This window comes from Pangasianodon hypophthalmus, chromosome 17, assembly GCF_027358585.1.
Source record: "Pangasianodon hypophthalmus isolate fPanHyp1 chromosome 17, fPanHyp1.pri, whole genome shotgun sequence".
NCBI lineage: Eukaryota > Metazoa > Chordata > Actinopteri > Siluriformes > Pangasiidae > Pangasianodon > Pangasianodon hypophthalmus.
Window position 1 is genome coordinate 5,737,933 of NC_069726.1, and position 15,885 is coordinate 5,753,817.

Here is a 15,885-nt window from a genome sequence, read left to right on the forward strand (position 1 = left end):
ACATTAACAAATAAACCTTTTACTTTTTAAAAAATGTGTTGTTTAACATGTATTTTTTTATTATTATTATTATTATTATTATTAGTCTTAAATTATGTGGAGCATATGATTTGTTACTATAGAAACAATAACATATTAGAAGGAGCACATTAATAGTAACCTACTGTTCATGTTACAGCCGGAACTACTTTCCAAATAGTGCTGACCAATCAGATTCAAGAATTTAACAGCAGTTGTATTATGCAGCTATAATTACATAATAAATGGAATAACTTTGATCAAGGTGACTGTAAGACTATAGCAACATTTATTTTTTTGTTTGTTTGTTTGTTTGTTTGTTTGTTTGTTTACAGGCTATGCTTTTCACAGGAAATCCCCGGATTCCACTCAGGGTGAGAGTCAGGGTGTTAGACACACTCCCGCGGGGTTTAATCCCACCTGGCAACCACCGTCCTGTCGCTTGGAGTTTCTGGAGAGCGCTGATTGGTGCTGACGAAGGTTATAATTTGCATAATGGGCGGGTCTTATAGCGAGTTTATCCGTCCTCGCGATGAAGATTAAAGTTCGTTGATCCGAGCTGTTACTTTTTTTCTTTTTTTTTAAGGAAGTGGCCGGAAGTTGCTCGTTTTCCGCCTGCGTATAAAGTGTAAAGTAATTTCCCTGGACGTTAAATAGAGGTAAAAGCCATTCTGAAGAGGTTCTGTTAACTTTCTAGGGCTTGTCATTAGTGCTGAATGAGTTGCTGAGTGACACACTGAGGTGTTTATCTTTTCTCCGGTGATGGCGGAAGTGTTCGCCGGGCGCGCGCTCCTGAATAAAGACGGAGATCTTGTAGATGCAGAAGATTCACTCCGTAATAAAGTAGTGGGTTTGTATTTCTCCGCCGGATGGTGCCCTCCGTGCCGCGACTTCACACCGGTGCTGTGTGACTTTTACACCGAGCTGGTGGAAGAGAGCGACCCTCCTGCTCAATTCGAAATCGTTTTTATATCCTCGGATAAATCCGCCGAGGACATGGCGGAATATTATCACGACCTGCACGGGGACTGGCTCGCGCTGCCTTGGACCGACCAGTACAAGCAGTGAGTACCTGTACTCACCTCCCTGCAAGAGTAGCTTTCAGATGCATGGTCTCCATTGTAAGAGGTTTATCCAAAAGTCAGTGGAGGATTATGTTTAAAAATAGCTTGCTATCTCTCATCTCATCTGTCCATTTATTCATGCATTCATACATGCATGCATTCATGCACGCACTCAATTATGCACTCATTCACTAATGCATTCATGCACGCACTCATTCACACATGCATTCATTCATGCATGCATTCATTTAATCATGCATGCAATCATTCATGCACTCATTCACACATGCATTCATTCATGCATTCATTTAATCATGCATGCAATCATTCATGCACTCATTCACACATGCATTCATTCATGCATTCATTTAATCATGCATGCAATCATTCATGCACGCATTCATTCATGCATGCTTTCATGTCAGGTTTTACTTCCATGCTAGCTGCTTGATAAATTAACTTCAGGAAGAAGTTTATTATGTTGACTTTGAGGAGTGAAAACCTCTGTCTTGCACTTTCTCATGATGATAGAGCCAGTGCAAAATCCAAGGCAGAGGCTGTCTGCACACTGAACAAAAACCAGACCACAAAGGTCTATCAAAAATATATATTTATTATTTTAGACTTGCATAGTGGAAAAAATGTGCAAAGCTCAGTGAGTTAAAACAGACCAGTGAGCAGACGTTTCAGCCCATTCAGCTTTTTTCAGTGCTCACCTAACAAACAACAGTTCATCTCTTTACAGACCCATAATTAAAGACTGAGACCAGTTGAGCTTGATCAGGTGGAATTCCTACAGTTACAGAGCTCAGTTCTACAAAATCTAATATAGAAACAAAACACAAAAATACAGCACAAAAACACAAAAAATACACCACAAAATTAATTGCAAGAAAAAAAACTACACCACAAAATTACAATAAAGATCAAAGAAAATATGAAAAATCCATCTCTTCATTCAAGGTGGTTAAAGAGTTTAGCTCAAAAATTCAAAATCTCTTTGCAGTAATTTCTTGTCTTGACCCACTATCTCCTATGAGGAAGGACCCTCTCAATGCCCAGGCACTTGAAATCTAAAAAAGAATATTTGGCTGAATCAAAATGTCGAAAGACAGAGCTGTATGATCATCTCTGCCTTGGATTTTGAGCCTTGGATTTTCTTGCTTCACACACCTGAGGACATGTTTATCTCATCTGAGCGAAACTATCCCTCTTCCTTACATGCTAGAGCCAATGCAGAAAGCTGGGAAGATTTCAATAACACTGTATATCATGACATTAGGATTTAAAGCTGGATATTTTTATTTTTTTTACTAATAAATCCACTCCTAAAAAAAGAGAGAGAGAGAGAGAGAGAGAAAATAAGTGAAGAAAAGTAGAAGAAATTCAGCAGAGAAAAAAGAACGGGAAGAAAAAAAAAAAAAAGAAAAGCAGAAGGAAACAAATGTCGAGTAACAAATGTCGATAAAATAAATAAAGCAGAGGAAAAAAGATATTATGCATGTGCATGTGACCATCAGAAACAATCACACACACACACAGTTTGGCAGCAAAACAGGAATGTATACATGAGTGGGGAAAAGGAAAGAAAAGAAATGGAAGAGGGGGGAAAATAAAGAAAGAAAAGCAGATTTTATTGAAAGCAATGAAAAGAGAAAAAAATATGTGCATATGTGTAAAATTGCAAAAGCACAAACACAATCTGGCAGCAAAACAGGGAAAAAAAGCCTAGAAAGATAGCAAAGGAAAAGAAAGAAAGAAAAGCAGAAGAAATTGTTTTATGTAAAAAAAAATAAAAAATAGGAGGGAAAAATAAAAAACATAATAATTCAGAAATGAAAAACACAACTTGAATGAATATGTGAGAGGGAAAAAAAATCATAAAGAATAAAAAATACAAAGAAAGAAGAGCACTACAATGACGAGGGAAATTTTATAAATGTGTAAATTGAAAAGTAGAAATAATAATTAATATTAAATTGCTCGAATATTTGTGCACTCATGCATTTAAGTAGCGCTGTCATTTGTTCTTAGTGTGACTTTTGAAATGTATCATTTATTTTTTTTTTTAAGAAATATTCAATTCAATTCAGTTTTATTTGTATAGCGCTTTTAACAGTGGACATTGTCACAAAGCAGCTTTATCAGAAATAAATAGATTCAAATTAAATTACACCAAAATAAATTGGAAATATGTGAATTTATCCCTAATGAGCAAGCCAGAGGCGACGGTGGCAAGGAAAAACTCCCTGAGACTTCATGAGGAAGAAATATCATTACTTATAATGGTCTAGCCTTTCCATAACATTTCCATATTGCAGAAAAATCCAGTACTCATTTTTCTTTCCACGTGTTCTTTTGGTTTGTCTTGCTTTTTGATTTCAGCGAGCTGAAGAAGAGGTACAACATCACAGCCGTGCCCAAGCTGGTGATCGTGAAGGAGAACGGGCAGGTGATCACGGACAAAGGCAGGAAGCAGATCCGAGACCAGGGCCTGGCCTGCTTCAGGAACTGGCTGGAAGTAGCCGAAATCTTCCAGAACTTCAACTGCTAGTGATTTGAGTCAGTTTTCTGGTGCAACGGAGCTAGTGAAGAAATGCTGCATCCCGCACTTTAACAGGGTCTGGACACTTTATAACCACGCTTTATACATTATTTTTAAAGGCTCTTGCTACTTTGAAGTTTATTTTTACTGCAGTGTTTTTTTAATGAGGATCCGTTTTCCTCAGTTTTAGGATAGTGGATTAGTGTGTGTTGTTACACTGGTACTCAGGGACTGTTTTATGTTTTGCATTGTCATGGTGCTTCAGATTCCCCGGCGTTTCATTAAAACACTGATGTTTTCCTGAGAGAGTCTCTCTCTTTTTTTTTTTTTCCACTGTCCTCTGCTTTGCCAGCAGTTTACAAAACACATACTTAAGCCATTCAGTTATTAGGTCACGTGAGTCAAGAAGTCTCGAGAGGGTGCTTAGGATTTTGTGTTTCTTCCAAATGAGTACCCTTTCCTGCTTTAAAAAAAAAAAAAAAAGAAAGAAAGATAACCACGTTGGGTGAAATGGATGAACATGACACTGTTCTGCTTACCTCAAACATCACATCAATGTGTGGTCGGTTTTCTTCTTCCGACACAACCGAGGCACGGATATATTCTTATAGGCTTCACAAAGGACTGATCTCATACATAATCTTTATTTACACCACAACATTATTGAATTCTCAAATCTGATTGGTCAGAAGGTGTCGAATTTTCTATAACTAAGTCTGACAGTTGTGTTATCTGTAATTGAAAAAACGGGTTTTCATTAACGCAGATATTCTAATATAATATGTTATACTTTCTAGAGTAACAGTTTACACGGGGATTTGTATGGTCATGGCAACCGCTTCACATAATCAAGGGTGAAGTCTAAGACGTGCGCACTCTGAGACACATGAAGCCAGCCAGCCTTATCTTTTCGCATTGTTGCTTATAGCTACTTAAGTGCTATCCGCCCTCTTCCACATACACGAGCTCACAGATCTCAACGATTGGCTAGTGTTGCAGTGATTGACAGGGAGGGGAGATAATGCCATCCCTCCCATGGAACTCGCAATCTCCGGATCACAGGGTAAACGCTTTTCCTTTGTGTTTTTTTAAAAGTTAAAATTGTTGATTATGGTGATGTTTTCTGTGAGGAGACGTTTAATAAGCATTTTTTGCAAGGACTCTCCTGTGTCTGCGCTTTGTAACAGTTAGAGTTACAGCTGTTCCTTTTCCTGTTTTTCCTGAAAAGCTGTTTTGAGAGATTTGTGATTTCTCTGTAAAATGACATTTTTTAAAAACGTGATTATTTTTTTTTTTTGCATTAACGTCAAGAGAGAGACAAAAGACAAGGCTGGCGAGGGAACGACCATTTATAGCTGCTATAACGTAAGTGATAACATTGAGATGTTCCATAACATTAAACATAACTATAAATGGTAAAAACAACGGTAAGAACGTTGTTCTTTAATAGATAAAAAGTGTTAGCTTTGGTGAGGTATAAGAAAAATAAAACACTGTGCTGTTACTGGAAAATAAACAACTTTTATTTAGAAACAACAGAGTTGGATGTTGGATGGCGGACACTCCACATAATTTAAGGCAAAGAACAAAAACGTATGAACGCTGCTATGGTGAAGCTTTCTGTAAAAACATCCATGAAGGCTTTGTGGTAAAGCGGTTTCTTTAAGGGAAAGTCTCAGACGATTTTGTCCGAACTCCAAGCGTAAAGCCGAGCTCAAGGGCTCAAAAGCTCTTTTGGAGGCCCAGGATTTGAATTCGCAATCTTCCGGTGACTAGTGTAGAATGTTAACCAGTGAGCTGACTGGCTCAGAATCAAGATAGCACTGTGTTTTTTTCTCCACTGGAGGGCGACAAAGCAACAGTGGAATGTAAGGAGTTATTATTATTATTATTATTATTATTATTACATGCTTATAATATCAACCACATAAAATCCTGACCATGGAGTCCTTTTTTAAAAAAATAAATAAATAAAGACCTGGCATGTTTTTTTTTTATTGTATGGCTGAGCCAAGGGTAGTTAACAAAAATGAACGCTTATAATTCATTCATTCATTCATTCATTCATCTTCAGTAACTGCTTTATCATGGTCAGGGGTCATGGTGGATCCAGAGTCTATCCCAGGAACACTGGGTACAAGGCAGGAATACACCCTCGACAGCACTCCAGTCCATTGCTGGGCAGCATGCATACACACACACACACACACACACACACATTAAATCCTACCGAAGAACCCACTGGGAGAATATGCAAAACTCCACACAGAGGGTAACCAGAGCAGACGTAGTTTAGTAAAAAGAGGAAATAATAGTACTGGAAGCCAGAAAAACCCATAAAACAGTATAAACAGAAATTTTATATAAACAGTATGAATAAACAGTATGAACAGGAATGGCTATGGTCTAAGGAACTAAAGAAAAAGAAACACATGACAGGTCTGAGGAAAACCAGGAAGAAAGAAACAGAGTGCTAGGACTCTCTCAGTAATCATTCTAATGCCAAGTCTAATTACGCTCACCAGCCACTTTATTAGGAACACCTGTAAACCTGCTCGTTCATGCAAATATTCAATCAGCTAGTCAGGTAGATACACATCAAGAGTTTCAGTTCACCTCAAACATCAGAATAAGGATCTCAGTGACTTTGATAAACATGACTTGGAAGATTGGAAAAAGGTCTTCTGCTGCTGTAGCCCATCCACCTCAAAGTTCAGCATGTTGTGCGTTCTGAGATGCTTTTCTGCTCACCACAGGTGGAAAGAGTGATTATTATGTGAGTTACTGTTGCCTTGTTGTCAGTTCAAACCAGTCTGGCCATTGACCTCTCACATAAACGGCCCACAGATGGAGGGTTTTGGTTTTTCACACCATGCTGTGTAAACTCTAGAGACTGTTGTGGGTGTGTGTGTGTGTGTGTGTGTGTGAAGATCCCATGAGATCAGCAGTTTCTGTAATCCTCAAACCACTCCCTCTGGCACCAACAAGCATGCCGTGGTCAAAGTCACAGAAATCACACTTTTCCCCATTCTGATGTTTGATGTGAACATTAACTGAAGCTCTTGACCAGTATCTGTCTTACGCTGCTGCCACATGAGTAACATCATTCAGGAACATTACTGGCCAAATGACATTTCCCGGTTTAATAAATCCATTACAGCAAATGAGTCACGTTATTACCCTGACTTCAGTTTCTGTTGGGTAATTATGGGCGTGTCTGGCTTTTATGATGTTAGTGATTCAGTATGAACACTCAGAAATGAAGCCGGTCTTACTCATTAGGCCAATTTTGCCGCTTTTGCCAAGAAATAATCACGACATTAATGAAAACATCTACCTAAACTACACTTGCCAAGTGGACACAGTCAAATTCACTAAACTTAACATTTCCAAACAATCATACTTGAAAAAAACAGTATCAGAAATACAGGGTTAGAGTCTCTGCTCTAACCTGCAGTAGTCGAACGATGTTTCTATGACGGCCAGTTTCTTATTTTATGACTGAAACTGTACAATTGCTCTGGGTCAGAGAGCCAAACACACACCCATGCCATAAAACCTGCATTGATAAAGGAGTCTAAAGGGCATCATTTGGACAGAGGTTCAGAAATTCAGGATATAACAGTACTCTCTGGTGCACAAAGAGGAACCAATTGCTTGAATCTTGGATACAAAATGAATTCTAGACTTTCTTTTGAGTTTTTCTTCATGGGGATCATGTGTGCAGGTGCACTGGGATTAAGTGAGTTAAACCGTTTCAGATGATTGTGTTTCTGTGACTCTACTGAAGATACCTGCTTGACTTAAAAGGGCTGTTTTTGCCACGCCTTGATTGTCTGTCATTATAATGTTGAAGAAAAGAAATCTTTGGCTTGCTAAATTCTTATTCCTGTTGTTCCTTTTTTTACTTATATCCAGATTTTGATTCTCGAGCTTGCTAAATGATATTGTCTAGTAATTCTAAGAATAGATCCTAATCTGTGTTCACATAACATCAGAAAAGGATCAGGTTTTGGGACTTAAAAACCATTAACTGTAGAAGGCTGATCCTGAATTAGCATATCTACTGTGTAATGTATATTCCTTTATTCGTTTGTTCATCTTCAGGCATTTTTTTTTTATCCTGGTTATGGTCACAGTGGATCCAGAGCCAATCCCAGGAACACTGGGCAGAGCCGGAAATGCACCCTGCATTGGAACGCCAGTGTTTAAAACAAACTTAAAAAGCTTTAAAGAACATTTGCTATTATAATATCATTGGCAGACAATTATGGCAAAAATATATATTTGGTATAAAATATATATTTGATATAAAATGCCTTAAATAATAGTAGAAATGAGCAACAATTTAAAAAAAAAAATTAATTAAAAAAAAATATTTTGTTCCTCAATTTCTACTGCTTTAATGTAAATAATTATATGAACTAATGTCTACAAATCTTTTAAAAATGTCATGTGTTATTTAATGTTATGATGGTAATGTTATATAAAGCATTATTCTTTTCACTACTGCACAGATTCCGATTGCACTGAAATGAAGAACGACGGTACTGGACAAGAAAGTGTATTGCAGTTCCACTACGACCAGAACGTCAAACTTTGCTTCCCTTTCTTCTACAAAGGAGAGGGAGGCAACGGCAACCGGTTCGCCACTGAACAGCAGTGCCTGTCCAATTGCTCCTTAGAGTATAATGATCTCTATCCAGAAGGAGGTAAAACCTTGTTTCTAAATTATTTTAAACCACGGCGATATTGAATTCTTGATTCTGATTGGTCAGAAGGTATTGATTAATTACTGTAGTCCCGGCTCCAGGGCAAATTTCTATTAGTGTGCTCGTGCTACGTTATCGTTGCTATAGTAACAGCTCATTCAAAGAGACTTGTAGCCACATAACCTAACGCTAATAATAAACAAGTTCAAAGTGTGTTGTTGTTTACGAAATCGTTGATACGGTGAAGCTTTCTGTAAGGAGATGTTTATTTAACATTTGTGGAAGGAGTCTCCGATGTCAGAGCTTTGAAACACTCAATGGGAAACAGAGAACTTTGTGCGTTCTAGTTTGTCTGTAACATGACATGTTTTCGTGTTATTGTTACTGCAACATGACGTTTTTGTGTTATTGTTACTGTAACATGACATGTTTTTGTGTTATTGTTACTGCAACATGACGTGTTTTCGTGTTATTGTTACTGCAACATGACGTGTTTTCGTGTTATTGTTACTGCAACATGACGTGTTTTCGTGTTATTGTTACTGTAACATGACGTGTTTTCGTGTTATTGTTACTGTAACATGACATGTTTTCGTGTTATTGTTACTGCAACATGACATGTTTTCGTGTTATTGTTACTGTAACATGACATGTTTTCGTGTTATTGTTACTGTAACATGACGTTTTTGTGTTACTGTTACTGTAACATGACGTTTTTGTGTTACTGTTACTGTAACATGATGTGTTTTCGGGTTATTGTTACTGCAACATGACGTGTTTTCGTGTTATTGTTACTGCAACATGACGTGTTTTCGGGTTATTGTTACTGCAACATGACGTGTTTTCGTGTTATTGTTACTGCAACATGACGTGTTTTCGGGTTATTGTTACTGCAACATGACGTGTTTTCGTGTTATTGTTACTGCAACATGACGTGTTTTCGTGTTATTGTTACTGCAACATGACGTGTTTTCGTGTTATTGTTACTGTAACATGATGTGTTTTCGTGTTATTGTTACTGCAACATGACGTGTTTTCGTGTTATTGTTACTGTAACATGACGTGTTTTCGTGTTATTGTTACTGTAACATGACGTGTTTTCGTGTTATTGTTACTGCAACATGACGTTTTCGTGTTATTGTTACTGTAACATGACGTGTTTTCGTGTTATTGTTACTGCAACATGACGTGTTTTCGTGTTATTGTTACTGTAACATGACGTGTTTTCGTGTTATTGTTACTGCAACATGACGTGTTTTCGTGTTATTGTTACTGCAACATGACATGTTTTCGTGTTATTGTTACTGCAACATGACATGTTTTCGTGTTATTGTTACTGTAACATGACGTTTTCGTGTTATTGTTACTGCAACATGACGTGTTTTCGTGTTATTGTTACTGCAACATGACATGTTTTCGTGTTATTGTTACTGCAACATGATGTTTTCGTGTTATTGTTACAGTAACATGACGTGTTTTCGTGTTATTGTTACTGTAACATGACATGTTTTCGTGTTATTGTTACTGCAACATGATGTTTTCGTGTTATTGTTACTGTAACATGACGTGTTTTCGTGTTATTGTTACTGTAACATGACATGTTTTCGTGTTATTGTTACTGCAACATGACATGTTTTCGTGTTATTGTTACTGTAACATGACGTGTTTTCGTGTTATTGTTACTGTAACATGACATGTTTTTGTGTTATTAACAAGCGAGACATAAAAGAGATTCTGGTAAAGGCGCCACTGTTTATGGCCATTCTTTTCATAACAAGAACTTGTCTTTTAGATGTTCTACAACATTAAATGTAACAATAAATGGATAAAAACTATGACCTGTCATTCACTTATAAATTTCAATTATAAAAATCTCATCACTGGCAAATTGCTGTGGTATAAGAGGAATAAAACTTGATTATTTTCCTATAACAGCACACCCCATCATGTTTTATTCCGTACTTATCAATTAAACATTTATCCAGTTGTGTTAGAGTGGATAAGCCGATTTCTGATGCTTTGCTTTGAATATTATATCCACTCAGATGCAGTGTGTGCTTTAAAGATGAACCCAGGCAGCTGTTTTGCCCGACAGTTAAGGTATTACTACGACAGCGAGGAGAAAGCCTGCCGCCTGTTTCTTTATGGAGGCTGTCAAGGAAATGGCAACCGGTTTGAGACTAAAGAAGATTGTGAAAGCATGTGTCTAGGTCAGTTCTCTTCTCTTCTCTTCTTCTCTTCCACATTGCCTTATATGCCTAAGCCATTATCACCTTTTTTTTATGATTTACAGAGGACTACTCTGTTCAGTTTATTGAAGTTAAATATTAAAGATAAGGACTGTGTTCGTTCACTTCTGCTCCTAGAAACTTCCCATTTGCACAGCATGGGTACTGCCAGGGTACTCGTGTTTTATATGCTCGAAGGATTAAAAGATAGAGAGCACACGCTGGTCATGTGATCTTTCGTTGTGCACCTGCGCAATTTCCAAAATGAGAATTGTCTGCACTAATGAAGTTAGAAGGCCTAGTGGTTAGCGCTGTTGCCTCACACCTCACCTCCAGGGTCGAGGGTTCGAATTCCATCTCCGCCCTGTGTGTGTGTGTGCTTCAGGGGTTTCCTCCGGGTAATCCGGTTTCCTCCCCCATCCAAAGACGTGATGTAGGCTGATTGGTATTTCCAAATTGTCCGTAATGGGTGTGTGAGTGTGTGTGTGTGATTGTGCCCTGTGATGGATTGGCTCCTGCATTCCCTGGGATAGGCTCCAGGCTCCAGATAATGGATGTATATATATATATAATATATATATTATTCATTAGTACATATATTCATTATATATGTGTGTCAATTTATGTGTCATTATGATATAAATGTCAGTTTCTTTTATAAACCCTACTAGCTCAAGTGGAAACACATTAAACAACATTGTGTATTTTTTTAAGTCTGCATTCAGGACATTTTCATTCCAGTATTTAATTTGAAGGATATTACAGAAGAATATTCCAAAATGTTGTTTATTGTTGTATTTACATTATATTTTATACTGGCATAATTGTTTTTTTTTTAAATAACAGTGAATGATTGATTTTCTTGATTCTGGGTTGAAAATGATATTCCAACACACTTTTCTGTCTTTCTCTTTAGAGAGTCTTCAGAGTGAAATAATAATCAGTAAATGTAAATTTAAAAAAAAAAAAAAAAAAAAAAAAAAAAAAAAAAAAAACTGTACAAAAATTACTTGTAAGAAAATCAACTGGTGAAGATTTATTATTTATTTATTTATTTTTTTATTTTTTATATATAATTACCCTATTCACCTGCAGTGCCTTGACATTAGAGCAGTTTGAGAAGATTTTATCCATCAAGGTGGTACATTTAATTTGCATGCTGCACATTTGTAATTATGTAATATTTCATAATGCATTGAATGCATTGTACAAACTGACTGCTAGAGGTCACTGCAAGCAAAGCTACATCCAAAACACACTACTGTTGTTGTTGTAGCTTGTATATGAAAACAAATGGCTTCCTGTGCACTATGTAGTAAACTACATGTAGTAGATTTTGGATGTGACCAACTCCAAAAAAATATTCTTGTATTTTACAGCAAGGTCTGGAAGGACGTTCGGATCAGCTCCTAACCCTGATGAGCAGAATGTGGATGTGGGTGAGTGTCCAAATCAGCTCACTGACAATCCCTAATATACTGTATGTCTAACATATTTAGGAGAATTTTGATATTTTCATTATCATAACTTTCTAAACCTAACACTCATGTTGATTTTATGTAAAGAAGATAAATCACTTTAAGCTGAAAGTCAGTTTCTCCACTACATCTCTGCTTTGTTTTGATCCCTCAAAAGCTATTTGATAGTAATAGTACTCCTCACATGACCACGCCCACCACTGTGATGTCATTTTGTGACACCGCCCCTCTACAGCCTAACCAGGGGATTCCAGATCTCTCTTTCATTTTAATAATTAATGAAGAAAAGCATGATTTAATTAATAAAGAAAAGCATGATTTAAGGTTTGAGGTAGTAGATGTAACAGAAAGACATTCTCATACACCTTTTAACTATTGAAGCAGCTTTATTTTTCTGATTTTATGAAATTTAAAATGTTTTTCTCTAAAAATCTTCAAATTCCTGTTTAGAAAATCTCTCTTTTTTTATAAATTCTAAAGAAAGAGCTGAAGAAAGGCAGGGTAGCTTAGTGGTTGGCACATCTGGTTCACACCTCCAGGGCTGGGGGTTCGATTTCCGTTTCCGCCCTGTGTGCTTGGCATTTGCATGTTCTCCCAGCTTACATTCGTTGTAAGCTGATTGACATCTCTACATTGTCGTGAGTGTGCCCTGAGAATTAATTCTTTTAATTTTATTCTTCGCTATTTTCTCCTCTGGTTATTTGCCAGTTCCCACCCCCCAGCTTCCAGCTCTCCCCTATTTATACAACAGCTACAATCCAGGGATGATGAAGGCTAATACATGTTTCCTCTGAGACACTTGAAGCCAAACAACCAGTTTAAACTGCTGTTCGTGCAGCATCACAGGGCAGCGTAAGCGCTATCTACCCTCTTCTGCATACCTGAGCTGACAGGCGCCCATGCTTAGCTAGTGTCGCTGTGATTGACAGGGGGTAGAGAGAGTATGCCATCCCTCCCACCCAGTGAGAAGACCGTGGATGGCTGTGACATTTTTTGGGATTAAAACTCATGACCATAGGGAGAATGCTTTTCTGTTACGTCTTCAAGTGTCGCAGAACCAAGTATATAGATATGCATATAGACATGTACACATATAGATATGTGTGTTTTTATATATCTCAAATATAAAACATGTGTGTGTGTGTGTGTTTGTGTTTTACCAGGTTTGATTGTGGGCGTTCTGGGTGGTGTTGTGTTTGCCGTAGCAATAGTTGCTACTGTTGTACTATTTGTAGTCCAGAGGTGAGTTTCATCATAAACAATGATGCACTACACTACTGCAAAACCAGTAGTCTGGATTGCCTTGCACATGAGACTGCTTATTGCACCTGAATTCTGAAAAGGGTTTTTTTTTTCTTTTTCATTTTATCAACAGGAAAGCGAAACATGCTAACATGAAGAAAGTGCCCACGACTGATGTCGAGATGAGATAAGCTAGCTAAACAGAAGGCCAGAGCTTTGTGTGTGTGTGTATGTGTGTGTTCTTTTGTATGACCTTTTTATTATCCAACTAGATACATCATGAGAAATATATCAATCTTAACTGTTCATTATGTCATTTATGCTGGTGTATGCTTAGAATTTAGTAAAGTAAAATAAATAAATAATTAACAGTAATAAAAAAAGTTGCATTCATATACAACATATGAGATAAATTATTCAGAAGGAAAATTTGCCTAGCATTGGATTTTTAATTTCCTCTAATTTTCCTTTTGCATTAGAAATAGATGTAAGATAGATTTAACTGCTGCAATATGTTGTATTGTTCAGTGATGGAGTTTTGTATGATGTAATAGCTTTCAAATAAGAGTTAATAAGGTAATACTGTCTTACCTCTAAATAAAGTGTGAGTACATAACTGTTTTATTCATTTTATTTTACCTCACATGCATTACAAACGTATATATTTACTGAGAACTGCTTTCAGTATTTAATAACAAGTCTGTATTTCACAGATGCAGTATTATATAGCACAGTATTGTATCTCTCAGCCTCAGCGTTTTGACAGAGTTCACCATTCTGCACTATTACTGTGATCATATCTGTCAGCATTCTGCTAATATGATACTCAAAATGTGTCACAAGTATTAGGAACTCTGCACAGTCTACATTGAAGATATCATTTAGGTATTGATTTCGAAGCACGAATGCAGAATACAGTAAATTCCAGGAAAAAAAAAAGATTCATTTTACAATTTGCGATAATTGTTAGTGGCTACATTAAAGGTTAGTCTGGCTTGAAAAAAATATATATATGTTTGCAAGTATCTAGCTATTAATTCAATTCAATTCAATTTAATCTGGATAGAAATTTCAAATTTATAAATTTATTCCTAATGGGCAGGCCAGAGGCAAGAGTAGAAAGCAAAAACTACCTGAAATGAAATGTGGAAGAAACTTTGACAGGAAACCTCATCTGGGTGACACCAGATAGTGTGATTATTATATTAATAATAATAATATCTCTTTTGTAAGTGTAAAAGTGCGATTGTGTTAACAGGAACCTATACACACACACACACACACACACATATATATATATATATGTATGTATGTATGTATACACACGATGTGCGTGTCTGTGTGTGTATGTATGTATATCAGCCATAACATTGAAACTAGGTGACATGAATAACATTGACTATGTCAAGGGGTGAGATATATTAAGCAGCAAGTGAACTTTCAGTTCTTAAACTTGATGTGTTGGAAGCAGTAAAAAATGGGCAAATGTAAGGATCTGACCGACTTTGACAAAGGCCAAATTGTGATGGCTAAACAACTAGGTCAGAGCATCTCCAAAAGGCAGGTCTTGTGGGGTGTTCCTGGTATGCAGTGGTTAGTACCTACCAAAAGTGGTCCAACGAAGGACAACCAGTGAACCGGCGACAAGGTGTAAGCATCATAGTCATTTCTGAACTCATATTAGAGATACTTGAAATCACAATTATTTGGATATCCACCACAAGATCCAAGGTCAAATCCACTAGCTAGATTTTGTCTTGTCATCTGTTTCAAGGACGTGAGGATATACAATGCTGTGCAAAAGTTTTCATTTCTTAATACTAATTTTATCTTAGATGATTATTTAATGACTTCTGAATTATTAGGTGTTGGGTCTAACCAGACAGCAAACTCCAGTTCCCAGCATGCACCCTGGCCTACAAACATGGCCGCCCCAGACTCCACTTCCCAGAACACACACACACACACACACACACACACACAGCCTCATTCTCAGTCACCAGACTTTTGATTAAGCACATCTGTTTTCAATCTCTCACACACACACACACAGAGTCAACATTTTTAAGAGACTCTCACTCACTCACACTCTGTCAAGTATACGCTCACCTTACCTGTGTTACTGATGTTACCAAGCCTGTTTTGTCTGTCACAGATATTCTGCTTTGACCTTGATCTTGTTCCTCGTTTTCTTTATTTTGCCTAGCCTAGTGTATCCTGTTTGCCGAACACCTGACCTAAGCCTGTTTCTGACATTGGCTTTGCTCAGTGTTTTGGATTGTTTGCTCAGACTTTCATTAAAGCTGTTCTTCCTGCAGTTGCATCTGTCTCAGTCTCCATTACATTACATACCACTGGGTCAGTAAAACCGATTTAGATTTACTTGTACAACCAAAATTAAAATGTTACAGCAAAATGGTTGTATATTGGTAAAGAAGGTAATGTGTATACCAAAAGTATATGCAGCTGTCAGTGATTACCTCAGGAAAAAAAAAAAAAAAAAAAAAAAAACCAGCAGCAAGTGTAACAGTCAAACTTTCCAGAAGAACTGTGGCAGACTCTCTATGATGCATACCAGCCACTTTCCTTACAAAACTA

General features: G+C 37.1%; 2 protein-coding genes across 2 annotated transcripts; both read left to right on the top strand.

Annotated features, from left to right (window-relative positions):
- The first annotated feature begins 203 nt into the window (after positions 1-203).
- nxnl2 (nucleoredoxin like 2) lies at positions 204-3,931 on the top strand. The gene is made up of 2 exons (XM_026943897.3): positions 204-1,082; positions 3,468-3,931. The coding sequence occupies exons 1-2, from the start codon at positions 781-783 to the stop codon at positions 3,634-3,636; spliced, it is 471 nt and encodes a 156-aa protein (XP_026799698.1). The 5' UTR covers positions 204-780; the 3' UTR covers positions 3,637-3,931.
- A 3,271-nt stretch (positions 3,932-7,202) lies between these two features.
- wu:fb59d01 (uncharacterized protein LOC322379 homolog) lies at positions 7,203-13,903 on the top strand. Its single transcript, XM_026943670.3, has 6 exons — positions 7,203-7,369; positions 8,145-8,339; positions 10,385-10,549; positions 11,947-12,006; positions 13,209-13,287; positions 13,421-13,903. Exons 1-6 carry the CDS (start codon positions 7,303-7,305, stop codon positions 13,476-13,478), a joined length of 624 nt encoding a protein of 207 aa, XP_026799471.3. The 5' UTR covers positions 7,203-7,302; the 3' UTR covers positions 13,479-13,903.
- The last annotated feature ends 1,982 nt before the right edge of the window (positions 13,904-15,885 follow it).

Bases quoted from the DNA above. Each gene is read 5' to 3' on its own strand.
- nxnl2 (XM_026943897.3), top strand. From the start codon at position 781: ATGGCGGAAGTGTTCGCCGGGCGCGCGCTCCTGAATAAAGACGGAGAT. The intron at 1,083-3,467 runs GTGAGTACCTGT...TTTTGATTTCAG, and splicing joins TGGACCGACCAGTACAAGCA to CGAGCTGAAGAAGAGGTACA.
- wu:fb59d01 (XM_026943670.3), top strand. From the start codon at position 7,303: ATGAATTCTAGACTTTCTTTTGAGTTTTTCTTCATGGGGATCATGTGT. The intron at 7,370-8,144 runs GTGAGTTAAACC...ACTACTGCACAG, and splicing joins TGCAGGTGCACTGGGATTAA to ATTCCGATTGCACTGAAATG. The intron at 10,550-11,946 runs GTCAGTTCTCTT...TGTATTTTACAG, and splicing joins TTGTGAAAGCATGTGTCTAG to CAAGGTCTGGAAGGACGTTC.